At 38.5% G+C, this 26079-nt stretch overlaps 2 protein-coding genes across 2 annotated transcripts; both read left to right on the plus strand.

The window, feature by feature from the left end:
- The first annotated feature begins 236 nt into the window (after positions 1 to 236).
- On the plus strand, positions 237 to 1595 carry LOC132711564 (vomeronasal type-2 receptor 26-like). The gene is made up of 2 exons (XM_087893503.1): positions 237 to 351; positions 685 to 1595. Exon 2 carries the CDS (start codon positions 687 to 689, stop codon positions 1593 to 1595), a length of 909 nt encoding a protein of 302 aa, XP_087749629.1. The 5' UTR covers positions 237 to 351; positions 685 to 686.
- Positions 1596 to 6107: 4512 nt separating this feature from the next.
- On the plus strand, positions 6108 to 25098 carry LOC148113875 (vomeronasal type-2 receptor 26-like). The gene is made up of 4 exons (XM_087893504.1): positions 6108 to 6409; positions 7391 to 7555; positions 20478 to 20769; positions 24226 to 25098. The coding sequence occupies exons 1-4, from the start codon at positions 6108 to 6110 to the stop codon at positions 25096 to 25098; spliced, it is 1632 nt and encodes a 543-aa protein (XP_087749630.1).
- The last annotated feature ends 981 nt before the right edge of the window (positions 25099 to 26079 follow it).

Below are 26079 nucleotides of genomic sequence, written 5' to 3' on the forward strand. Positions count from 1 at the left end.
GAACCTCTAACTCTAAATATTGTTATTGAGTCTGATCCTAAAAATATTGCAACAAGCACTTTCTTCAAATGAAATAATCCTGCTCTCTATTGAAGAAACTAATGCAGAAGATAACCACAGGTGAAGGCAGAGAAGGAGAGCATTGTGACTCCGCTCAGTATTGTGTTACCACTAAGTGCAAATTTTTAAAAAGAAAAACATATTCTCCTTTTCTTCTTGAACAGGTCCAACCTCTATCTTTGTGTAATAGTAAGTGCCATTCAGGTTATGCTAGGAGCAAGATAGAAGACAAACCATTTTGCTGCTATAATTGTCTACAATGTCCACATGGGAAGATTTCCAACCAAGATGGTGAGTTCTTGCATATGCTAAAATATATGTAATATATATATATATATATATACCTAAATAAAACTGTGAGTCAAAACTCTAGATTAATACTCTAGATTAAAAATTCCTGTTAACAGATGAAAAGAGTAAAAGGTAGCAAATTGATCAGCATTCAGTTTATTGAATGGATTTCAAATACCAAATGATACCAAACAATGTATCTTGGAGCAAATGGTTTTCAAACAGGAAATCTACTGGTTTTCATCTGTTATGCAACAGGATTTTGTTCTTAATACATGGTGCTCTGTTTTGATTCTTTCACTGCAATTTGTACATTATGAATTTATTTTGTAGACATGGATGATTGCTTTCAGTGTCCAGAAGATCATTATGCAAATGAGAACCATGATTTGTGTCTTCCAAAGATTGCAACATTTTTGATGTATGAAGAAACTCTGGGGATCATTTTGGCTACTTCTGCTCTTTTCTTTTGTTTGGTCACGATTGGAATCCTTTGGATCTTTATTAAGCATCAGGACACTCCCATAGTCAAAGCCAACAACCGGAATCTCACCTATGCTCTCCTTATTGCTCTCCTCTTGTCTTTTCTTTGTTCATTATTATTCCTTGGAAAACCTGACAAAGTGACATGTCTTCTTCGTCAAACTGCCTTTGGGATCATCTTCTCTGTGGCCATTTCTTGTGTCTTGGCTAAAACCATCATTGTAGTTCTGGCTTTCATGGCCACTAAGCCTGGGTCTCAGATGACCAGATGGGTGGGAAAAAGATTGGCCATGTCCATCGTATTGGGCTGCAGCTTAATTGAAGTAATTATTTGCACTATATGGGTGATAACCTCTCCCCCATTCCCAGATGCTGACACAAATTCAGGGGCAAAGGAAATCTTTCTGCAATGCAATGAAGGTTCAGTCTCTATGTTCTACTGTGTCTTGGGCTACATGGGCTTCCTTGCCATTATTAGCTTTACAGTGGCTTTCCTAGCAAGAAAATTACCTGACGTTTTCAATGAAGCCAAGTTTATCACCTTCAGTATGTTGGTCTTCTGCAGTGTCTGGTTGTCCTTTGTTCCAACATATCTGAGCACTAAGGGGAAATATATGGTTGCTGTGGAGATCTTCTCCATTATTGCTTCTAGTGTTGGGCTACTGATTTGTATTTTTTTCCCTAAATGCTACATCATTGTTTTTAGGCCTTCTCTAAACAGCAAACAACAGCTAAGAAGACAAACCCAGAACAATGCATAAAGTTATACATATCACAATTTCAGATTGTCTGTAGGAAAAGAGAATCATTTAATTTTCTACTTCAATATCACCTAGAATGACACCCTTTCAAATCGTCAGGTTTAATTTTCAGTTGACAAGTAAAATAAAGTATTTCCATTAACATACCATTTACTACATTTGTGTTGATGCATTAAACATATTGTGCAATATTGTCCAAGATTTCCCTTCTGGTTCCCTACAAGGTCTATATAAAGCAAAAACAGAGGGGATTACCTGGATAGTTAAATTGGACATCCAGTTATAAGGCCACTGCCATACCCCCATAGAGGTTTTATATATAATTAAGTGGACTATGAATATATGTTTACTTCTCTTCTGTCATGTTCTCATCATACACTAAATAATAATAATTTCTGTATACCAGTATCTTTTTTCAACTTTTTTCAAAAAAACTGAATTGATATTCATGAATAAAACCCAATAAAATTATCTCCAATCTTTCATCAAAATCATAATAAACAGTTTGTGGACATTATTCAATAAAAACGTTCGTCAATAGTTTCATATCACCATTTTTTTTTTATCTCAATGCACCAACAAGCTCCTAATTGTCCTCTGTGGGGGGAAAAACTTTTGTAATTTACTGTAGGAAGTTAGCACCAGTGGTGGGATTCTGCTGGTTCTTGGCGGTTCAGCCGAACCCTTTGTTAAATTGCTGGCTCGCCCTGCCCCTTGCCCCGCCCCTCCACACCAGTGGGCGAGGGGTAGGCGAGCCAGCAATTTAACAAACAGTTCAGTGTTTTTTTATAATTTTATTGGCCTTGCAGCTGCCGCGGGGCTTCAAAGAGCCGCTCTACAGCTGATCAGTGTTAAAAGAAAAGAAATGAGTAGACCGACGCCTGCAAAAATAAATGGGTAGAGCCAGTGGTAGGATTCTACTTCGGTAGAACCGGTTGTTAAGTAGTTAAGCCAGTGGTTGCCAAAGTGGGCGATACCGCCCCCTGGGGGGCAGTGGAATGCCTTAGGGGGCGGTAAGAGGCAAGGGGGGCGGCAGGAGGGGCTAAATAGCAAGGAGGGTGGCCCCCACCCTTTGCCCTGTGCCTCGCAGCACTTACCTCCTTGCAAGCAAACAGCAAGAAAAAACAGCCCCTTCAGCTTCAGCATCGGTTAATTAGCACAAGTTGATTAGATCGGCCTCCCGCCTCTCAGCTGATTTGCTCTCAGCTGTTTTGCCAGGGCTCTATTGCTCTCTACAAAAAGTGCTCGAGCAGATTTTTTTTCCGCTAGCCTAGCTATGCTGAAAAAGCGAAACCAAAAGTAAAGCAGGGTCTTTGCTGCAACGTGACAAAATGAGGTAGAGAGAGATTTCTTTTTCTTTTTCCTCACCAAAAAAGGTAGGTGCAAGCAATGGGAAATTTAGAGCAAAAGAGGAGAGTTCAAGATTTTAAAACACAAAAGAAAAAAAGCTCTGTTTAACTAGGGAATTGTAATAATGGAGATACTATTAATTGTATATTGTGTTGAAAGCAGAAATGGTTAAGTTGTGGTTTGGAGGAATATATGGGGGACATTATTTGGTTTATTATTATTGGTAAATATAATTAATTGATTTGTAAGAAATTGGATTGCATGAAAATAATTGGAATATTCATGTTCATATTGATTAATATACAAAAAGATAGTTATATAACTAATTGATTTATATTAAAATGTTGAATTTGTATTAAACAACTGTAATATTACATAATTAACCAATGTGAGGATGGATATAAAAATAGATGACAATGGGAAGGGGTATAATATAGAATAGAAGGGAAAAATTGAATTTGATTAAGATTAGAGATGAGGATGAAGGGTAATATTGGTTTTTTAAAAAAATAGATGAGGAATAAATATGGCAAAAAGGAAATATAGAAATTGTAAATTTAATTGAAATGACTAAACACTGTTTAAATTTGTGAACCGGCCAAATACGCTGTTCAAAGAAAATACATTATATGTTTTTATGTGTGTTTCTAATTATTGCTGTTTATTCATATTTGTTCTCTTTTATTCTTTAAAGTTTAACAATTCATTCGTTATCTTAATATCTTTATATTTGTTTGGGGTTGGCTTTCTTCCCTTTCATCTTTTTTAACTTTCTCCTCAAACCTACCACCTCTCTCTTTTCTTTCCTTCTTACTTTGTCTTCCCCCCCTCTTCTTCTCCCCCCTACTTTCTCTTCCTTTCTCCTTCTCCTCCTCTCTTCCTCCCTCTCTTACCCTCACTCCTACTCTAATTTCCCTTTCCTTCCTTCATCCCTCTCTATTACTGTATCCTTTTATGCATATGGATTACTCAGAGGGCTGAAAAAGTTATTTTTGATTAGTCCTCGCACTTTTGACCAGTCCTCGAACTTACGACTATCCTTACATTTTACGTTTTTGCTCTATCTTGTCACCATGATGAAGAGAAGCAGTTGTGAAATGAGTGACACGGTTGTTAAGAATGCCGCAACGGGCATAAATGCAAGGATGGTCATAAGTGCGAGGACCGATCAAAAGTGCGAGGACCAGTCAGAAATCACTTTTTTCAGTCCTCTGAGTAGTCCCTATGCAGTTAGCTACACCCACCCGGTCACATGACCAGCTAGCCATGCCCACCCAGTCACATGACCAGCTAGCCATTCCTACCTGGTCATATGACCACCAAGCCATACCCCCAATTAAGCCACGCCTACAGAACCAGTTGTTAAAAAAATTGAATCCCACCACTGGTTTGCACCCACCTCTCTCCTAGGAAAATGAAATATTTTAGGAACTATTAAAAGGCCTGGGCCACTCTATTCTACATAACAAGGATCTACCTCCTTCAGGCAGAGCCATAATAGGAATCCCTAAGCCCTTTCATTACATCGCCACCCAGCAAGGCTCAACCAAACTTGGACTCAAAACACAGCCTACAGAGTTGCCCATGCCTGACCCCATGGGTGTCTGACCACCAGTCAGAATACAAGCTCAAAGACAATGCCCAACAGAGGGCATAAAACAAAGGCACTCTCAGGATATTGCCCCTATTCTGCTCAGAAACTCAAGCCATTTGATCCTGCTCAGGAACTCAAGCCATTTGATCCTGTTCATCAATAAACCTTCTTTCCAAGCAATTTCCTTGAATCCAGTGTCTTTTTCCCCACTTGGAACTGAACCCAGAAGGATATTTCTTCCAACATTACCATGTATATTTTTAATATTTGTCTCAGAATTTTGATTTGTTGTGTGAGAACCAATCCATTCCAGTATCCCAGGAGACACCAATTTTTATATGCAAAATCTAGTAATTTTCCCATAAGTACTTTATAAAACACTGTTTCATCTTCATTTGAGGTCTGAAAATTACTTTTTCAAGAGGCAACTGGATGTTCTGTTTTTTCTTTGAAGACATTTTGTTTCTCATCCAAGGAGCTTCTTCTCATCCAAGAAGCTTCTTCAGCTCTGAGCTCTGAGCTTCAGAGATGAAGAAGCTTCTTGGATGAGAAGTGAAACATCTTCAAAGAAAAACCAGAAAGTCCAGTTGCCTTTTGAAAAAGCACCTTTGGGACAACCATGACCTGGATGACTGAGAACCTCCATAGACTTCATTTGGGGTATGAACTCCCAATATCAAAGTCTTAATACTTGTGGATTAATTTTCACCACAACATATCTGCAATTATTATACTTGAGTATTTAACAGAATTGATATGTTATGGATTCCATTGTCTGGGCAGCTGCATCTGGTGGCCGTAGGTGGCAGGCCATTCCTGCTCTATGGTCCACAAGGCCATAGCAAGACAGACTTGCATTATTAAATTGTGTTTCTCTACTGGAGTTTGCCATCAAGATCAGTATTCTTTCTACCTGTGAAAATGAAGGTTGGCAATTTTGGGGGGTCTTCCAGGACTCATGAGATCTGCTTCTGAACAGCAGACAGAAATCATGATAAAAAGGACCCAGATTCAGTTGGTGCCCAACAGCAGCTTTAGCTTGTAGACGTGGTCTTGGCCGCTTATATGTAGATCACTTAGGCAAGTGATAGCAATGTTTGTTATTTAAGGATGCATTTAAAGATTATGATACAGCTTATTCAGAATGCAGCAGTGTTGCAGTTTTAATGGATGCTGTAGAACAGGGCTCTGACAGCCAAAATGGGCCACAGGGGGGCATGTGCAGTCCTAACATGACCCATTTTTGGCCTCCTACAATAGTCTGCCAGCCAAAAAAAAGCCTCACGGGGCCTCTGCATGGCCCATTTTTGGCCAGGAGAGTGCTGCAGGATGCTGTGGACACTGAAAATGGGTCATGTAGGGCCTCGCACAGGCTTTGCCTGGCCCATTTCAGCTGGAAAAGTGCTACAGGAGGCCATGGAGGCCGAAAATGAAGCAAGAGGACATCCAGGCTGAAAATGGGGTGCAGGGGGCTGTGTGCAAGCCCCCCACACCCAGTTTTGGCCAGCAGGATGTTGCAGGAGGCATCTATCCCATCTGCCCCCCGCTCCCCACCCCCCAGCCCACCCATGGAGGAGAGCTACAATGCTGATCCAGCCTGGTGGAATTGCTCTCAGAAGGACACCATGAAGCTCATCGCGCCAGTGCAGCTGCTCATGACAGGATGCTGCATGGTGTATTGTGTAATTGTGCATACAAGTGGCTCCACCGGCATGATGAGCCTCACAGCGTTCTGCCAAGAGCAGCTCCATCAACACAATGAGCATCTCTGTGTCCTGCTGGGAGGGGCACCACTGGTAGCTGCAGAAGAATTCAGGCAGTGGCACAACAGGTGTTGGGGCTTGGGAGGCCTGGCTGTGCCAGGCCTAAGGTAAGCGGGTAGTGGACGTGCGGGCCTCCAACCCCCTACCCTTGCCATAGCTTGATTTTTACACCTGCGCCTCGCCCCACCTCATATAACCAGATGGTGGGCAGGGCTCAACTAGGGCTTATTTTGGGGGTAAGACTTATATAAGGTGTGCGGGGTAATCAGGCGAAGGCTTGTTTTCAGGGTAGGTCATATTTTCAGGGAAACATAGTATTCAGGGATAATCTAATCTAAATCAGTCTGAAGATTTGGGGTATAAACTTTGATTGGACTTTTGCTCACAAATAGACTGAATTTAGGGGGAGCAACATTTCTCTTTTTAACAATTCTCCAAGTTTTTTTCTTCACACATTATTCTCAAAAAAGGGCAAAATGCTTTTGGAATGGGTTTTGCTGTAAAAGGAACCCTAAACTTTGTCTTTGTTCTAACTCTTTGTGAATTAATATCATAAACTTATTAAATAAAAAAATAAATAAACTATTTTTGTTTTAGCATTTGGGATACAACTCTCTCTCTCTCTCTCTCTCTCTCTCTCTCTCTCTCTCTCTCTCTCTCTCTCTCTCTCTCTCTTTTTTTGGTCCTTCTACAAATGCAGGAAAAGTTTGTGAATTTTCCATTAGTTAGGATTCTTCACTTCCTCTCAATTATTACAAGCATTTTCATCTTATGACCCCCACACTACAGAATCCTAAGGTTGATCTCTACTAAGATGGCAAAAGCATGTTTTCTTGCTCAAGATTTCCCAGGACTTTGATTCCGAACTTGTTGTCTTTTCTACTGCAATTATCACTCCCTATATTATTATTTCAACATTTCAACTTTAGGTCCTGAGGGAGCTGAGCTATTATTTCAAGTAGAATTATACTGTACTTCATGAAAAATAATTTGGAGATGGACAAATTGGCTTACAAAGAAATGTGGTTGTTAAAGTTGGTGATATTTGTCGTATTGGTTCTTGTGTTTTTATCTCAAATGATGTGCAGGGTTCGCAGTAGTAAATGCAGCCGCAGTGACCCTCTGCCTTTTCTTCTCAAGAAATATCAGTCAGGAGATCTCATTGTTGTCAATATGCTCTCACAGATCTACGTCTTCCATACAACGATAGACTTCACCAAGCGTCCCTCTAAGGAGTTCTTTGAGGACACTCTGTAAGAATTTATACATGAAAATCAAGTTAATTTGAACTAGGAAGTCTTGTTATAGTCATATTAGTCTCAGTTCCAATGATTGGCAGCATCTTTGCTGGATAGCACTATCTTCATCCTCCCATTCTTCCTCCTTTTCCATCATTATCTTCTCTTCCTTGTTCCTTTTAAAAATAGCATCAATAATCCTTGATTGTTACATGATAATGAGAAGAATAAGGCCTTCCCCAAATGTTTGTTTCCACTTAGTTTGCATGCTCTGATGGAGGTTTTTTAATAGAAAACTTTTTGAAACCCATAATCATTATGTGATGAGTATACCTTGCAGGGCATAAAAAAGATATTCCATTTTTTTTTCAAATTTTCCCACAATATTATAAAAAGATAAAGCATTATTACACAAATAAAAATCTGCATTAGGAAAAAAAAAATATAATATCAAATATGGGAAGTGGAGGAGAAAAAGCCAAGCCAAGCTGCATGATGGGAAGGTAACCCTGGGGTTGAAGGAATCTCAACTTTTCAAGGAGAGTTTTGAGATGCTCATATATTTCTTTCTTTCTTTTTTTTTAATTTATAATTTTATTAGAACACATATTGGACATTTACACAACATACAACATATAACTTATTATATTTAAGCTTTATTTCTTAGTGGTCTTCCAGTTATTACTTTAATCTTCTTCCCCTTTATCTTAATCTATTACTCCGTCTTCTTCCCCTCCTTTTCCTCTTTTCCCCCCTCTTCCCCCCTCTTTTTCCCCTGTAGAGAACTGTACATTTTAGTTATCTCTTTACTATTATACATTTCTACCTTCATATTATATACATTTTTGTTCCATTTCACACATATGATACATCTCTAATTTGTACTTCTATTTTTCTCTCCTAATAGTTATTGTTCTTTATTGTTAGTCTTAAGCCAATTATATCATTTATTCCATATTCTATAATATTCTGTCTCTTCTTTTTCCTTAATTTCTTTTGCTAATCTGTCCATCTCGGCACATTCTAATATCTTATCTACAGGTGAAACTCGAAAAATTAGAATATCGTGCAAAGTTCATTTATTTCAGTAATGCAATTTAAAAGGTGAAACTAATATATGAGATAGACTCATTACATGCAAAGCGAGATAGTTCAAGCCTTGATTTGTCATACTTTTGATGATTATGGTTTACAGCCCAAATTCACAATCTCAGAAAATTAGAATATTGGGAAAAGGTTCAATATTCTAGGCTCAAAGTGTTCCACTCTAATCAGCTAATTAAGCCATAACACCTGCAAAGGGTTCCTGAGCCTTTAAATGGCCTCTCAGTCTGGTTCAGTAGGAATCACAATCATGGGAAAGACTGCTGACCTGACATTTGTGCAGAAAACCATCATTGACACGGAGGGAAAGCCTCAAAAGGTAATTGCAAAAGAAGTTGGATGTTCCCAAAGTGCTGTATCAAAGCACATTAATAGAAAGTTATGTGGAAGGGAAAAGTGTGGACAAGCAGCAGGGATGACTGCAGCCTGGAGAGAATTGTCAGGAAAAGGCCATTCAAAAGTGTTGGGGACTTTCACAAGGAGTGGACTGAGGCTGGAGTCAGTGCATCAAGAGCCACCACAACAGACGGATCCTGGACATGGGCTTCAAATGTCGTATTCCTCTTGTCAAGCCGCTCCTGAACAACAAACAATGTCAGAAGCGTCTTACCTGGGCTAAAGAAAAAAAAAACTGGTCTATTGCTCAGTGGTCCAAAGTCCTCTTTCCTGATGAGGGCAACTTTTGCATCTCATTTGGAAACCAAGGACCCAGAGTCTGGAGGAAGAATGGAGAGGCACACACTGCAAGATGCTTGAAGTCCAGTGTGAAGTTTCCACAGTCTGTGTTGATTTGGGGAGCCATGTCATCTGCTGGTGTTGGTCCACTGTGCTTCATTAAGTCCAGGGTCAACGCAGCCATCTACCAGGAGATTTTGGAGCACTTCATGCTTCCTTCCGCAGATGAGCTTTATGGAGATGCTGACTTCATTTTCCAGCAGGACTTGGCACCTGCCCATACTGCCAAAAGTACCAAAACCTGGTTCAATAACCATGGGATTACTGTGCTTGATTGGCCAGCAAACACGCCTGATCCGAACCCCATAGAGAATCTATGGGGCATTGCCAAGAGAAAGATGAGAGACATGAGACCGAACAATGCAGAAGAGCTGAAGGGTGCTATTAAAGCATCCTGGTCTTCCATAACACCTCAGCAATGCCAAAGGCTGATCCATGCCACACTGCAATTGAGGCAGTAATTGATGCAAAAGGGGCCCAAACCAAGTACTGAGTACATATGCATGTTTATACTTTTCAGAGGTCCAATATTGTTCTATGCACAATCTTTGTTTTATTGATTTCATGTAATATTCTAATTTTCTGACATTGTGAATTTGGGGTTTTCATGAGCTGTAAGCCATAATCATCAAAATTATGACAAATCAAGACTTGAACTATCTCGCTTTGCATGTAATGAGTCTATCTCATATATTAGTTTCACCTTTTAAGTTGCATTACTGAAATAAATGAAGTTTTGCACGATATTTTAATTTTTCGAGTTTCACCTGTATTAATTCTTCCTCTGTTGGGGTTCTTTCCTATTTCCAGTTTTTTGCATATGTTATTCGTGCTGCTGTCAAGATGTGTAGCACCAAATATTTTATTTCTTTGGAATATGGTTTTGTAAAAATTCCTAACAAGAATGTTTCTGGCTTCTTTTCTATTTGTTTTTCTGTTTTCTGTTATTTGTTCCATCCATTTCTTAATGTTTGACCAAATTTTTTTTGCTGCTGGACATATCCACCATAAATGGTAATATGGTCCTTGGGATTTCTTACATTTCCAACAAATTACACTGTTATTTGGGTGTAATTTTGCCAATCTTGTTGGTGACTGATGCCATCTATAAAACATCTTCAACTGATTTTCCTTATACCATATGCCGCCGATAGGGTTAATTTTGCATTCACTTGCCACATTGTTTCCCACTTCTCCAGATCTATTGTATAATTAAAATTCTCGCCCATTTGATCATTGTATTCTTCACTGTTTCCTCCTCCATTTTATATAGTAATAAAAATTTATAAATTTTGCTAATTAGTTTTTCTTCTAAATCTAATATTATTTTATCTAATTGTTGTTTCTCTCTTTGAATTTTGTGTGTTTTTATATGTTCCTTATATTTAGATTGAATTTGTGAGTAGATCCACCATCGATTTCTCTGTTCAGGTCCATTTACAGCTGTTTTGGTTTCAATTTTCCTTGTTGTTCTATTAAATCTTTGTATCTTATTACCTTTTTAAATTCTGTCAAATTTGAATGTCTTACTGCTTCTAATGGTGATAGCCAATCGGTATTTTTGTGTAATGCTGTTTTTTAATTTTTAACCAGGTTTGTAATAGTGCGTTCCTTATTGTATGTCTTTTGAAATAGGTATGCGTTTTGTATTTTCCGTCCCAGAGGAATGAGTGCCAACCCACTTGTATTTCGTGTCCTTCAATTGTTAGTATTCTATTATTTTTTAATTCCATCCATTCTTTTACCCAGGATAACCCAGCCGCTTGATAGTAAATTTCCCATTCTGGGAGTGCTATTCCTCCTCTGTCTTTTGTGTCCTATAGTAATTTAAGTTTAATTCGTGGGCACTTCCCCTGCCATATAAATTTGGATGTTATTTTATTCAATGTTTCCAAAAAAAATTTGTTTTCAATTTTATTGGTACGACCTGAAATAAAAATAAAATTTTTGATTCATTTTAGTGGTGAGATCCTTCCTATTAGTGATATCTGTAAATTTCTCCAGTTGTCTAAGTCTTTCTTTATCTGTATTATTAATTTATCGTAATTATTTTCTTTTATTGCCGAACTTCTTGCCGATAGCCAAATCCCTAGGTATTTTATTTTCTTAGTTGTTTGAATTTGTATAGTATTCTCCCATTCTTTTTCCTGTTCCTTTGTGAGATTTTTTGTTATTAATTTCTATTTGTTTTTATTTATTTTTGATCCTGCCACTTCTCCAAATTCTTCTAATTTTTTAAACAGTTTTGGTGCTGACTTTAATGGTTCTTCTACTATAAAAACAAGGTCATCAGCGAAGGCCTGAACCTTGTATTCTTTTCTCCTTATCCTTAACCCTTTAATTTCTTGGTCTTCCCTGACCTTTTTTAGAAGGATCTCCAATGTTAAAATCTACAATAGTGGAGAAAGTGGGCATCCCTGCCTAATCCCTTTTGTTATACCGAATTGATCTGTGGTATCAGATCAATTCATATTTATGGTATCAATTCATTCATAATTATTCTTGCCGTTTGTTTTGTATAAATTTCCCCTATATTTTTTTCAAATTTTGTCCCAAATTGCATAATTTTTAATTGTCCCATTAGAAATTTCCAATTTAAATTATCAAATGCTTTTTGGGCATCAAGGAAAACCAGTGAAGCTTGCTTTTTCAGATGTGATTCTTAGTACTCTAGTGTATTTATTATTATCCTCATATTATTCTTGATTTGATGGCCTGGTAGAAATCCATTTTGGTCCGAGTGTTTGTTTGTTCATTCATTCATTCATTCATTCATTCATTCATTCATTCATTCATTCATTCATTCATTTATATACTGCCCTTCTCCCCTGTTCAGGGCGGTGAACAGACGAAAATTAAAATAACATACAATATAAAAGTTAAGATAACTAAAAATAAATTAAATTAATCGGCCTCCCAATTTAAAACCCCAAGCTATACAATTAAAAACTAACCCATAAAACCTATTCAGGCCAGGCCGTATATATGATTATTTAATACTTTTTTGATTCTTTGTGCTATAATAGCTACAAATATCTTGTAATCTGTATTTAGCAGGGAGATTGGTCTATAGTTTTGAATTAACTGATGGTCCGTATCTTCTTTGGGTATGATAGTAATTATTGCTTCTGTCCAGGTTGTCGGAATTTTTGCCTTTTCCAAAGCGTCCTTATATAGTTCTAATATGGTTTCTTTCAATATTTCCTGTACATTTTTGTATAGTTCCACCGGCAGCCCGTCTGGTCCTGGTGTTTTATTGTTTTTTTGTTTTTTCAGTGCCAATTCCAATTCGAGTTTAATTATCGGTCTATTTAATATTTCTCTTTGTTCTTCTGTAATTGTTGCCATTTCTGATCCTTCTATATATTGTTTTACTTTTTCTTCCTCTACTTCTTCTTGTTTGTATAAATTTGAAAAGAATGTCTGGATAATTTCCTTTTTGGCTTCTCTTCTATATTGAATTTCCCCTTTTTTATCGCTGAGTTGGTATATCATTCTTTTATCTTTTTCTTTTTTCAGTTTATATGCCAGCCATCTGCCTGTTTTATTCACAAACTCAAAATAGTTTTGCTTTGCCATTTTTATTTTCTGGGCTATTTCTTTTTGATTTATCAAATTTAGTTTATGTTTAATTATATTCCATTCCTCTTTTATTTTTTTTATTTTGGGGACATTTATAATTTATGTTCTGTATTTTTTAATTCTTCGTATAGTTTGTCTAACTGTTGTCTCCTCTCTTTATTTTTCTTCCCTATATATGCAATCATCAGCCCTCTTATGTATGCTTTTGTTGTATCCCAAATATTCTGTAAGGAAGTATCCTCTTTTTTATTTATCTAAAAAAATAGTTCTAATTCATTTTCTAACATTTGTTTAAATCCTTTTTCTTTACATATTTTTTGATTCATTGTCCATCTCCTAAATCTTTTTTCCGCTTCCATTTTATAAATATTGGGTTGTGATCTGCCCATTCATTTACTCCTATCTCTATTTTCTCTACCCTTGTCCTAATATCCGCAGTTATCCAAGCCATATCGATTCTAGACCAGGATTGGTGTGGGTGTGAGTAATATGTATATTGATTCTCTAGTTCATGTGTTTCCCTCCAAACGTCTCTCAAATTTAATTCCGCGGCCATATTACAGAATTCTTTTGGAAGTGTTTCTTTCTTTTTCTTATTTTTTTACCGCTTTTGTAATCTTTTTTGGCATTTACTATAGTGTTATAATCTCCAATTAGGCAGATATCTTCATATTCTAATTCTAATATTTTTTTATGTATTCCTTTGAAAAATTCCTGTTGATTTTTGTTAGGAGCATATATTACTACTAATAATGATTTTTTTCTTTTCTACTTCTAACTCAACCATCACTGTTCTTCCTTCCTCGTCTGCATATATTATTTATTTATTTATTTATTTATTTATTTATTTATTTATTTATTTATTTATTTATTTATTTATTGTTCAAATTTATATACCGCCCTTCTCCCGAAGGACTCAGGGTGGTGAACAGCCAAAGATAAAAATACATAGAATACAAAATTTAAAAATAGTTTAAAACAAATTAAATAGTATTGGCCCATGACAATTAAAACACCCCCAATTTAAAATTAAATTAAGAACTAAATTACTCAATTAAAAGAGTTAGGTCAGCCCGGCTTCTTGGAATAGAAAGGTCTTGAGGGCGTGGCGGAAGGTGCGTAGATCTGGAATCCTCCTTATCTCCAGGGGCAATTCGTTCCATAGGGCAGGTGCCCCCACAGAGAAGGCTCTTCCCCTGGGGGCTGCCAGCTGACACTGTTTGACCGACGGGACCCTGAGGAGCCCCTCTCTGTGGGAGTGTACTGGCTGGCGGGAGGCTCTTGGTGGCAGAAGGTGGTCTCGAAGATACCTGGGTCCTAAGCCATGGAGCACTCTAAAGGTGGTAACCAGCACCTTGAATCGCACCTGGAAGACCACCGGAAGCCAGTGCAGCTCGCGCAGGAGAGGTGTTACATGGGAGCGCCATGTCGCTCCCACAATCACCCACGCAGCTACATTCTGGACCAGTTGGAGCCTCCGGGTGCTCTTCAAGGGGAGTCCCATGTAGAGAGCATTGCACTAGTCCAGATGGGAGATGATGAGGGCATGAGTGACCGTGCGTAAGGAGTCCCAATCCAGAAACGGCTGCAACTGGCAAATCAGGCGAACCTGATAAAACGCCCCCTGGCCACGGCCGCCATATTTTCTTCCAAGGACAGCTGGGCATCCAGGAAGACACCCAAGTTGCAAGCCCTCTCTGTGGGGGCCAATGACTCGCCCCCAATAGTCAGCGATGGGACCAGCTGACTATATTGGGATGCTGGAAGCCACAGCCACTCGGTTTTGGCAGGGTTGAGCCTGAGCCTGTTTCTCCCCATCCAGGTCCACACAGCTTCCAGGCACCGGGACATCACAGCAAGGGCATCATTGGGGTGGTTCAGGGTGGAAATGTACAGCTGAGTGTCATCAGCGTACTGATGGAACTGCACCCCGAAACCACGAATGATCTCACCCAGCGGCTTCACATAAATGTTGAACAGGAGGGGCGAGAGGACCGACCCTTGTGGCACCCCACACATAAGGTGCCTCAAGGTCAACCTCTGTCCCCCTGACAGCACAAACTGTGACAGGTCAGAGAGAAAGGAGGAGAACCACCACAGCACGGTGTCCCCCACCCTGAAACCCTCTAACTGGTCCAGCATGATACCATGGTCGATGGTATCAAAAGCTGCTGAGAGATCTAAAAGGACCAGGACAGAGGAACAACCCCTGTCCCGAGCCCTCCAGAGATAATCAACCAATGCAACCAATGCTGTTTCCATGCTGTACCCAGGCCTTAAACCCGACTGGAGCGGCTCTAGATAGATCGCATCATCCAGGTACTGGGGAAGTTGTCGTGCCACCACACTCTCAACAACCTTTGCCACAAAGCAAAGGTTGGAGACTGGATGATAATTTGCTAAAACGGCCGGGTCCAGGGAGGGCTTCTTGAGGAGGGGCCTCACCACAGCCTCTTTCAAGGTGGCGGGAAAATAACCCTCACTCAAAGAAGCATTGATAATCCTCTGGAGCCAGCCACATGTAACCTCCCGGGAAGCCAGCACCAACCAGGAGGGACACAGGTCCAATAAACATGTGGCCGCGCTAAACCTACCCAGAATCCTGTCCACGTCCTCGGGAGCCACAGGGTCAAACTCCTCCCAGATAACACTCTCAAGACCATTCACCCTCATCTCCCCCACCCCAAATCTACCCAGTCAGAGTCCAGTCCTTCCTGAATTTGAGCGACTTTATCATGCAGATACTGCACAAAATCCTCAGCTCTACCCTGCAAGGGGTCTTCCCGCGCTCCTGGATGGAGCAGGGAGCGGGTCACTCTAAACAGGGTGGCTGGGCGATTATCTGCAGACACGATAAGACCGGAAAAATAATTAAATTTTGCTGCTTTTATCGCCACTAGGTAGGTCTTAATATGAAACCTCACCAGTGTTCGGTCGGATTCGGAAAGGCTAGCCCTCCAACTGCTCTCCAGGTGTCTTTTCCAGCGCTTCATCTCCCTCAGCTCCTCGGAAAACCAGGGAGCCAAGTGAGATCAGTGCCGGGTCAGAGGCCGCAAAGGCACAACATGGTCCAAAGCTCCAGCAGCCGCCCTATCCCAAGTGGCCACCAGTCTTCAGTCGGGTCGTGAGCCAGAACCTCAGGAAATGGCCCAAGCTCCATCCGGAACCTATCAGGGTCCATCAGGCACCTGGGGCGGAACCATCTGGTCAGTTCCGCCTCCCTGCAGTGGGTTGTAGCGGTCCGAAGATCAAGTCAAAGGAGAGAATGATCTGACCATGACAAGGGCTCAATCACTACATCCCCTATACCAGGCCATTCAGCCACTGACCAGAGACAAAAACCAAGTCCAGCGTGTGCCCCCCTGTGTGAGTGGGGCCATGAACTAACTGGGTCAGGTCCATAGCCGTCATGGAAGCCATGAACTCCTGAGCTGCCTCAGACGTTTCACCGATGGATGGCAGGTTGAAATCCCCCATGATCATAAGCCTGGGGATATCAACCGCCACCCCGGTTATTACATTGAGCAGCTCAGGCAGGACCGCCGCCAAGTGGCAGGGAGCCAGGTATGCAACCAGTAAGCCCATCTGCACCCTATGACCCCACTTCACAAGGAGGGACTCACATCCGTCTATCTGAGGTACAGTGGCCTCCTTCGGATCAAGATCTTCCTTTATAACAAGGAAGATCTTGATCCATCCCTATCCTGAGGCCTCGGTCGATGAATGTGTGGAAACCTGGTGGGCACATTTCAACCAGGGGGACCCCCCCCTCCTGGCCCAACCAGGTTTCCGTAATACCACCAGGTCCAGGTCCATATATTAATTTCGATTCTATCCTTTCTTTTACATAGACCGCTACTCCTCTTTTTGTGTGTGTGTGTCAGCGATGTATATAATTTTCCTAATTTTGGGTTTTCCAATATTTTTTGGTATCCTTTTTTGATGTGTACCTCCTGGAGGCATATCACATCTGCTTCTAATTTTCGTAATTTTGTAAATGTTTGCGTTCTTTTCTTCAGTTTGTCTAATCAATTTACAGTATGGTTACTGAAAGAAGTTTGATTGCCTCTTCCATTGCCTAATGTAGCTGTTTTTTGGTGTATCTTGTCTCCATCCATCTTTTTGCTTTTGAGCCTTCTTTTTCCTCTTGTTCTTTTTCTTGACTCTTTCTTATTTCTTTCTCTTGCTGCACATCTTCTATGTGCTCTTCCTCTTGACTCCTACTTTCTATTTCTTCTTTACTTTCCTGTTCATTTTCCTGTCGTAAAATGCAAGTTACAGAATTCTCGAGCTTTCTCTAATGTGTCTACTTTATATTTTTTGTCTTGCCATGTGATTAAGATCCTGTCTGGCATTAGCCATCTAAACATTATTTTATATCTGATCAATTGAGTTGTTAAGAACTGGTATTGTTGGCATTGGTTTCTAATTCTTCGGGGTATTTGTTTTAAAATTATGATTTCCTTACCCTTGTATGTCAAAGTTTCTTCTCTTGACTTTCTGTATACTTCATCTCTAATTGTTCGTTTTGAGAACCTAATGTGCACTTCCCTCGCCAGATGATGTCTTCTTATGTAATTTGTATGTACCCGATATATTTCGTCCAAATGCCCTCTTATTTCTGATTTGTCTCTTTGTATTATTTCTGACACTATCTCCGCCATTTTTTCTCCCAAATCTTCATCTTTTTCTTCTATTATATTTTGAAAGCACAAGAAGTGTGAAGCTTTCTCCATCTCAAGCATCGCTATTGAGTTGGACAGTTCCTTATTTAGTTGAAACGCTTTTTGCTCCATTGCCTCCACTTTTGTCTCTACTTGGTCTATTTTTGTTTCTGCTTTTTTAATTCTTTGTTCATTTTCTGTTATTGTTTGTTGGATATCTCCAATTTTGTCATTCATGTTCTTAATATCCTCCTTAACCTCTCCTATTTCATTTTTGATTTCTGCATGGAACATTTTCATTTCTGCAATTTTTTCTTGTGTTTTTAATAATGTTTCTTGAATCATTTGAAACATATTCTGCATAGTATTTAGTGTTATTTCTGGCTTTTCTTTTTCTTTTCCTATCATGGTATCTATTGTTCTTTGCTGTAGTGGTGATGCCACTGTTGTTGCAGAATTTACAGTTGGTTTTTTTCCTGTTTTCTCTATAGTGGTTATAGTTGACATTTTTAATGCTCGTGTGAAGTTTTCCCACACTAACATATAAATATTTATCGTTGATCTTTCTCCTCCTATACACACACCTTTGTCTTTATCTTTTATATATTTTCAGTTATTTTACTTATGTAAATATACACTATAACATAGTACTATGACATACTAACAGTATCATAATATCACAGTATTATTAATTATTATCTTGCAACTCTTAAAGCCATCTTAAAACATAGCTATTTAGCCTGGCCGGATTGGACTGAAGGGGTTTTAAATATGATTTTAACAGGTTTTTATATCTGTTATATTTTATAATCGAATTTGTGTATTTATTGTTGTGAGCCACCCTGAGTCCTTTGGAGAGAGGGCGGCATACAAGCCCAAATAATAAATAAATAAATAAATAAACTCAATGTAATTATAGTTAATTTACTTATTTTTTCTTTTATATTCCATAATTAAAAAATTAATAAATATCTTTTTTCAATGCAATAAACAACTGTAATACAATTCCTCTTTTTCCCCCTTACTTTACTGTTTATATGTATATATATTTGTATATAACAATAAGATTATATATTTATTTTTTCGTTGTCGTTATTTAATGCTCCTTCTCTTCTTTAATCTTGCTTGTAGTTATAATTATAATTATTTTCTAGTGTACAATAACATCAGTCCTCTTTCCAATCTCAGTCTCTCATCTTCAGTCCGTTACAGTCACCAATCACAGTTTAAATCCCACAAATTTTCCAAAAGTTTCTTATTTTCTTCTTTACCTTTTAGAGTATTTAGAGTATTTAAAGTTATTTGATTTCTCCGATTTTCCACTCTCTCCAGTTCTCTCCATCTCCGTCTTCATCTCAGGATTTTAACTCTGTCACTCCTTCAAATCTGCTTATTCACTCCCTGGGTTCCTCTTTCTCTCGCGCTGTTATCTTCCTCTCCTGCTGCCTTTAATCGCCGCCACTCGTTAGTCTGTCCTTTTCGTGCCTACCTCATTCCGCGCTTCTCCGTGTTTTATGATTTCTCCTTCTGGATCTATTTCTGCCACTCAAAACTGCTGTTTTCACTCTTTGCTTCCCTCTAGGCGGTCGCCATTGCTCCTATCTGCCTTAAAGGCTGATTTCCTCTCCACCAGTTTTAAAGGGTTTTTCCTTTATCCTCCCTGGCGATAGCGCATCACCTGGGGGCTTCGGAACTTCCCCTTTTATTTCCCGATCCCTACACGTTCAAGAATGCCCTTTAAGAGCTTCTAACAGTGAGTTTTTGGGGTTCCAGAAATGGTGCCCCGTTTCTTCACCCTCTCCACGATGACGTCACCACCAGAAGCTCATATATTTCTGACCTTCCCCACTGAGTGGAGCTCCATGCTTAATTGAAGAATGTGATGTCTTTGAGTGGGTAATTTAAAATTTCTTCCTGGAAAATGTATGGCATATGATCTAGTGGTTCTTGTTCAGGCATTAGTTGGATTTTGTATTTTAACAAGCTGCACATGTGGTCCAAGAAGACTTAAAGAACCTTCAACAAACTATTGAAGTTTCTCTAAGTCTTCTTGGTCCAAACAGTTGTCAACATTTATGCACACCCTGATTGAGGTTCTTTAGAGAAACTTTTTGAGAGTCTTCATCTTAAAATAATTTACACATAGAAGAGAAAGTTTCAGGTCTTTCTCTAGTTTTTATTGAACAGCCAAGTTTCCAGATAGTAAATTACTGAAAACTAAAGTATTTACCTTTTATTTTAATCGAGGATTTTTTCTTCAAATGTTGCCATGACAATTATTCACTTCACCTTTGTTCTAGTATTAAAAATATTTCTAGTTGTTACAGTACGTGACATCAGTGTTATAAAGAATTTATTAAGTAAAATCTGAAAGATTTTTAAAATTATTAATTACATGGTTTAATATAATTTAATTTAATTACATACACTCTCTATCATCATGGAAAAAACTATGCTCTTCTTTTGCTCAAAGTTCTGTATTCCAAGTTATGTATAGGAAACACTGGGGTTGAACTATATATTTTTATCCTCGGGGCATAATAAATGTTTGGTTTGGGTGAATGCCTATTTGAAACAAGGAAATAAATTTTATTTGGTGCTGTCAATTATATTAGACCCCCAAACTACAGTTTCTGAAATTATTAAGTTGAATATTGGAAGATTATTGGGACAAAAATTATTTTCATCATCAATATTTTTTAAATGCTATCAAAACCTCCATTTATGAAACTGGCTATTAAAATCAAAATGATTGCAATACTATTTTATCACACTAACCTGTACAGAAGTTATTTTGTGTGCTTTCTGTTCAATTGATTGCATGATGACAAAGCATGAATTTCCCTTTCCAGAGTCATGACTCCAATCTTCCAGCACATCTTGGCCTTAGAATTTGCCATTACAGAGATCAACAGAAATCCTAATATTTTACCCAACCATACCCTCGGTTTCCAGATCTATAATACCTACTTCATGACAAGTTGGACATATCGGGCCTCACTGGAACTTTTCTCTACAAAGGGCCACTTCATCCCTAACTACAGTTGTGATATGCAGCACAGACCAATAGCAGTCCTTGGAGGACCTACTGCTGATGTGTGTCTACAAATGGCTACCATTCTGTCCATCTACAAGATGCCACAGGTATCAGCTTTGATAGAGCCCACATCCTGAAGATAATTATCGATGCACTATTCCATTCTTTTTAGGGGAACATTTATGGCATAAGAAGGAAGGGGTTCTGCTTGAAATAGAGATTATTCTTACAATTGATGACTTCTGATGACTACAAGGGAATTCTGCTGGGACTTACATCTGTCCCCAGTCTTGCAGCCATCACTCTTCTGACCTTTTATATTTGAAAGACCTAAATAATCAATGTGTGTGCTATCCCTTGCCAAGGAGTAATTTTCCATTAAAGCAATGTTTAAGAGAAACATTGACTAAAACTATAGAGAATTCTCAGGAGCATTTAAACAGAAAAAGTATTTTAAGGCCAATCTACCAATTTACAATTTCTAGTTCCTCTTAATAGTACTGAAAGGTGGGGAGGAAGGAATGTGGGATGAATTGGGGCAAACTACCCGTATTTTTCAGTATAAAACACGCTCCCCTCCCCGAAAGAGGCTGAAAATTTGGGTGAGTCTTATACTCCAAATGTAGCTTTTTCAAAGGTTTTTTCAGCCCTAATGAGGCACTTGCAAGTGAAGCAATCTTACATGCTTCACCTGCTTTTCTTCTTGCTGCTTCCTCCGACAATCAGCTGTGATTTAGAAGCTGTTTTTTATCCCCATCCAGGGAATAAAAACTTCTTGTGCAAGCTCAAAACCAGCAAACTAATGTGCTGAAGCTGACCAGACTAAGGACACTAGCCAGATGAATACCTGGTAGGCAGAATTTTTTTTCCTATTTTCCTCCCCAAAAATTAAGGTGCGTCTTATACTCCAGTGCATCTCATACTCTGAAAAACATGGGTCAGTTATAGAAAATAATGAGGATTGGGAAAATTGGTGAAGGAATGAAATTATTCTTATTGGGAATTTTGTATTAAGAGCATCTGATGTACTGTAGGAAAAATACTTAAAATGTCTGTTAAAATATAAGAGTTGAAAGCCAAGTTGGAAAATGCTGTAGGCATTGTTTGACTAGTATAACACTTGTACAATTTGTTATGCCTGTCTTTTTATTAACTGAGTTCTTTATTGTGCCTTGCAGTATCTAGATTTTATATACATTCCCTGAATTTACACATTTAAGACCTTTCTCACCCTGTAATATTTATTTCAGATCCATTTCATTTCAAACGAAGTCCATGATGACTATTTTGATTTCTATAATTCATATATTTAGTCTCTCTCTCTCCCTCTCCCTCTCCCTCTCCCTCTCTCTCTCTCTCTCTCTCTCTCTCTCTCTCTCTCTCTCTCTCTCTCTCTCTCTCTCTCTCTCTCTCTCTCTCTCTCTCTCTCTCTGTGTGTGTGTGTGTGTAGATTAAATATAAAAGATTCTGTCATCATTAGCATTAGTCCTAGACCAGTGGTGGGTTCTAACCGGCTTTACTATTGGTTCTCTTTGTGCACGTGCTTCGCCTCTTCGGTCACGTGCTTCGGTCATGCTTACTTCGCTCGCATGTGCGCCAAACTTGCACTCCATGCAAGCGGGCTAAAAAATAAGAAATAAAAAGTAGGAATAATGCAGGGGCAGGCGGGAGGGCCCAGCTCCAGAAGAAAGAGAACTGGTTCGGTGATGTAATATTGTCACCTCTACCAGCTCGGCCGAACCAGGCCAACCGGAAGGAACCCAACACTGTCCTAGACATCAATAAGGCATTTGATAAAGTCGATCACATCTTCTTGGTAAGACTGAAGAAAGACATACCACCACTATGGATTTGCAATTGACTGATAAACTGTGTAGTCCTCAATGGAACTACATGGAATCTACATGGAGGGAAGCACGCAGTGAGATATCTCAAAGTTCTGTCCTGAGCCCAATGCTCTCCAACATCTTCATAAGTGACCAAGATGAAAGGTTTAAAGGGTAAAATTTTTTGTTCAACAGTGTGTCTTTGATCAAATTTGCTAATGCCACTCCCTCAGCCTTGGGAGTGATAACAATTTCCAAATGTCACATTCTGAATATATTTGGTTTTTTTTTTTTTAATTCTTTTAATGCAAAACATTCCATCATTCATTAAACAGTGTGTCATCTGGATACAATTTTTTTGTGTCATAACAGTTAAAGTTTACCACCATAGTCATTATTTATATCTACTCTTATTTTAATATTAATGCTTAATACTTAACATATCTATTATCATAACATTTCTCTTCTTAATTTATTTGACTTTATTATATATTACTTTCATATTTATTCTCTAACCATTTATAAAATAAATCCCATATATTGTAATAATCAGATTCTTCCTTTCCTTTAATTGCAAGTGTTAATCTATTCATTTCTGCACATTCCAATGTTTTTTAATCACATTTTCCTCTGCCAGAATTTCTTCCCCTTTCCGATTCTGTGCAAATACAATTCTAGCCGCAGTTATTACATGGATAATCAAGCATATATTTTTTTTATTTATTTATTTTTTTGCTATACTTCCCTGGTAAAATCCCCAACAGGAATATCTAGGTGTTAAATCAATGTGCTGCTGCGTCATATTCTCCAACCACATACAAATTCTTGCCCAGTATTTTTTTGCTTCTATACACGTCCACCACATATGATAATTCAAACCCGGTGTCTGATCGCATTTCCAACATTTAGTTGATTTATCTTTAAACATTATTGCCAGTCTTTCAGGTGACATATGCCATCTTTAAAACATCTTGCACAGCATCCTTATATGCAGTTGACATTGTTAATTTATAATTTCTATTTATTTTATTTATTTTTATTTATTTTAATTAAATTTCTATACTGCCCTTCTCCCGAAGGACTCAGGGCGGTGAACAGCCAAAAGATAAAAAACAGAAATACAAAATTTAAAATAAATTAAAACAAATTAGATAATTTAGACTAAATTTTAAAATACCCCATAACTAAACTGATTAAAATTTATGTTTAAAATTTAAATTTAAAAGAGGAGAAGATTTAGGCCAGGCCAGCTTGATGAAATAAAAACGTTTTAAGCGCACGACGGAAGGTGCGAAGATCCGGGATCCTCCGTATCTCCGGGGGGAGCTCGTTCCAGATCGTAGGTGCCCCCACAGAGAAGGCCCTCCCCCTAGGGGCCGCCAGTCGACATTGTTTGGCCGACGGCACCTGGAGGAGCCCCTCTCTATGGGAGCGTACTGGCCGGTGGGAGGCTATTGGTGGTAGCAGGCGGTCCTGTAGATAACCAGGTCCTAAGCCATGGAGCGCTTTAAAGGTCCAATAATTGCTGCCAGTTGCCTAACTCTATCGTATGTATATATTCATTCTGAATATATTTGTGAAGTATAGGTTCACAAGTATGAAATATGTGTAGAACCTTAATATGTTGTAGCTTAAATGGATAAATAATATCATTCCATGCTACCTTTTTTAAGAAAGAAAAAGAAAGTAGTATCCTGTTGACTCTTTGCCTGTATTTTTCTTTTTTTCTTTTTTAAGATAGTTTATGGTTCCACTACCAAAAGTAGTACAGAAACAGTGGTTGCCTTACATCAACAAATGTTCCCAATTATGGACCGTCAATATAAAGGCATTTTTCAGTTACTGTTACATTTCAGATGGACATGGATTGGGATCTTGTCGGTGAATAATGATAGTGGGGACAGGTTTCTACAAAATGTGGTTCCCATGTTTGCCCAGAGTGGGATCTGCACAGACTTTATTGAAACTTTTCCAATAATTGATTCAAGTAACGCTGATGAGTTGGTGGAAATAGGACTTGAAATGTACCTGGTGCTTATGAAAAGCACAGTTAATGTAGTATTAGTTCATGGTGAAATTTACGGAGTTATAGTTCTGAGACTTCTTTCCAGTAATTTGAAAATTGAAGATGCATCATTATGGGGAAAAGGTAAAATCTGGGTCATGACCGCTGAGATGGATTTCATGTCCCTTTCCTTTCAAAGGAATAGTGACCTAGACTTCCTCCATGGTGCTCTGTCTTTTGCAATTCACACAGAGAAAGTGTTAGGATTCCAGCAATTTGTTCAGATGAAGAACCCTATCTTGGAAAAAGGAGATACTTTTATCAAGCTCTTCTGGGAAAGTGCCTTTGAATGTTCCTTCTCCATCTCTCTGATGAATGAAAATGAAAATGTGGTTCCCTGCACTGGAAAGGAGAAACTGGAAGCTCTTCCTACATCCGTGTTTGAAATGGACATGACTGGCCACAGCTACAGCATCTACAATGCCATCCATGTGGTGGCACATGCTTTCCATGACTTCCATTCATCCATGATGGAATACAGAGCTAGAGGGCATGAAGTCACACAGAAACATCTGGATCAAAAGCCGTGGAAGGTAAACCCTTAAGAAAACCAGTTACCAGCTGCTCATAATATCTACAACCTAAACCCTAAACCTCAATTAAACTCATTATTTCAAGGGAAATGTAAAAGTTATCTGTCTTTTATTTTCTACTAGCTGATAACCAGGCATTGCCCGGGTATTTATTTATCAAGCAATCCCCCTTACCTGAGGGAGCCCCCTTATGGAGTACTGTAAAGCCGTTACCATGGGAAGTCCACTGTGCTGTACAGTACAAGCCATTTTAGAATAGAATAGAATAGAATAGAATAGAATAGAATAGAATAGAATAGAATAGAATAAAATAGAATAGAATAGAATAGAATAGAATAGAATAGAATAGAATAGAATAGAATAGAATAGAATAGAATAGAATAGAATAGAATAGAATAGAATTTTTTTATTGGCCAAGTGTGATTGGACACGCAAGGAATTTGTTTTGGTGCATATGCTCTCAATGCAGTGGTGGGATTCAAATAATTTAACAACCGGTTCTCTGCCCTAACGATTTCTTCCAACAACCAGTTCACCAAACTGCTCAGAAAGTTAACAACCGGTTCTCCCGAAGTAGTGCGAACTGGCTGAATCCCACCATTGTCTCGTGTGCATAAAAGAAAAGATACGTTCATCAAGAATCATAAGGTACAACACTTAATAATAGTCATAGGGTACAAATAAGCAATCAGGAAACAATATCAATATAAATCATAAGGATACCAGCAACAAGGTTACAGTCATACAGTCATAAGTGGGAGGAGATGGATGATGGGAACGATGAGAAGATTAATGGTAGTGTAGACTTAGTAAATTGTTTGAGAGTGTTGAGGGAATTATTTGTTTAGCAGAGTGATGGCGTTTGGGAAAAAATTGTTCTTGTGTCTAGTTGTTCTGGTATGCCGTGTTCTACAGTGTTATTTTTTTATAAAAGTTTTTTTATTATTTTTTTAGACAAACACACAAACAAACGTACAATATATTTTCTTTGAA

This window comes from Pantherophis guttatus, chromosome 4 (genome assembly GCF_059756535.1).
Source record: "Pantherophis guttatus breed Tessera chromosome 4, ASM5975653v1, whole genome shotgun sequence".
NCBI lineage: Eukaryota > Metazoa > Chordata > Lepidosauria > Squamata > Colubridae > Pantherophis > Pantherophis guttatus.

Bases quoted from the DNA above. Each gene is read 5' to 3' on its own strand.
- LOC132711564 (XM_087893503.1), top strand. From the start codon at position 687: ATGGATGATTGCTTTCAGTGTCCAGAAGATCATTATGCAAATGAGAAC.
- LOC148113875 (XM_087893504.1), top strand. From the start codon at position 6,108: ATGGAGGAGAGCTACAATGCTGATCCAGCCTGGTGGAATTGCTCTCAG. The intron at 6,410-7,390 runs GTAAGCGGGTAG...AATGATGTGCAG, and splicing joins CTGGCTGTGCCAGGCCTAAG to GGTTCGCAGTAGTAAATGCA. The intron at 7,556-20,477 runs GTAAGAATTTAT...TTCCCTTTCCAG, and splicing joins GAGTTCTTTGAGGACACTCT to AGTCATGACTCCAATCTTCC.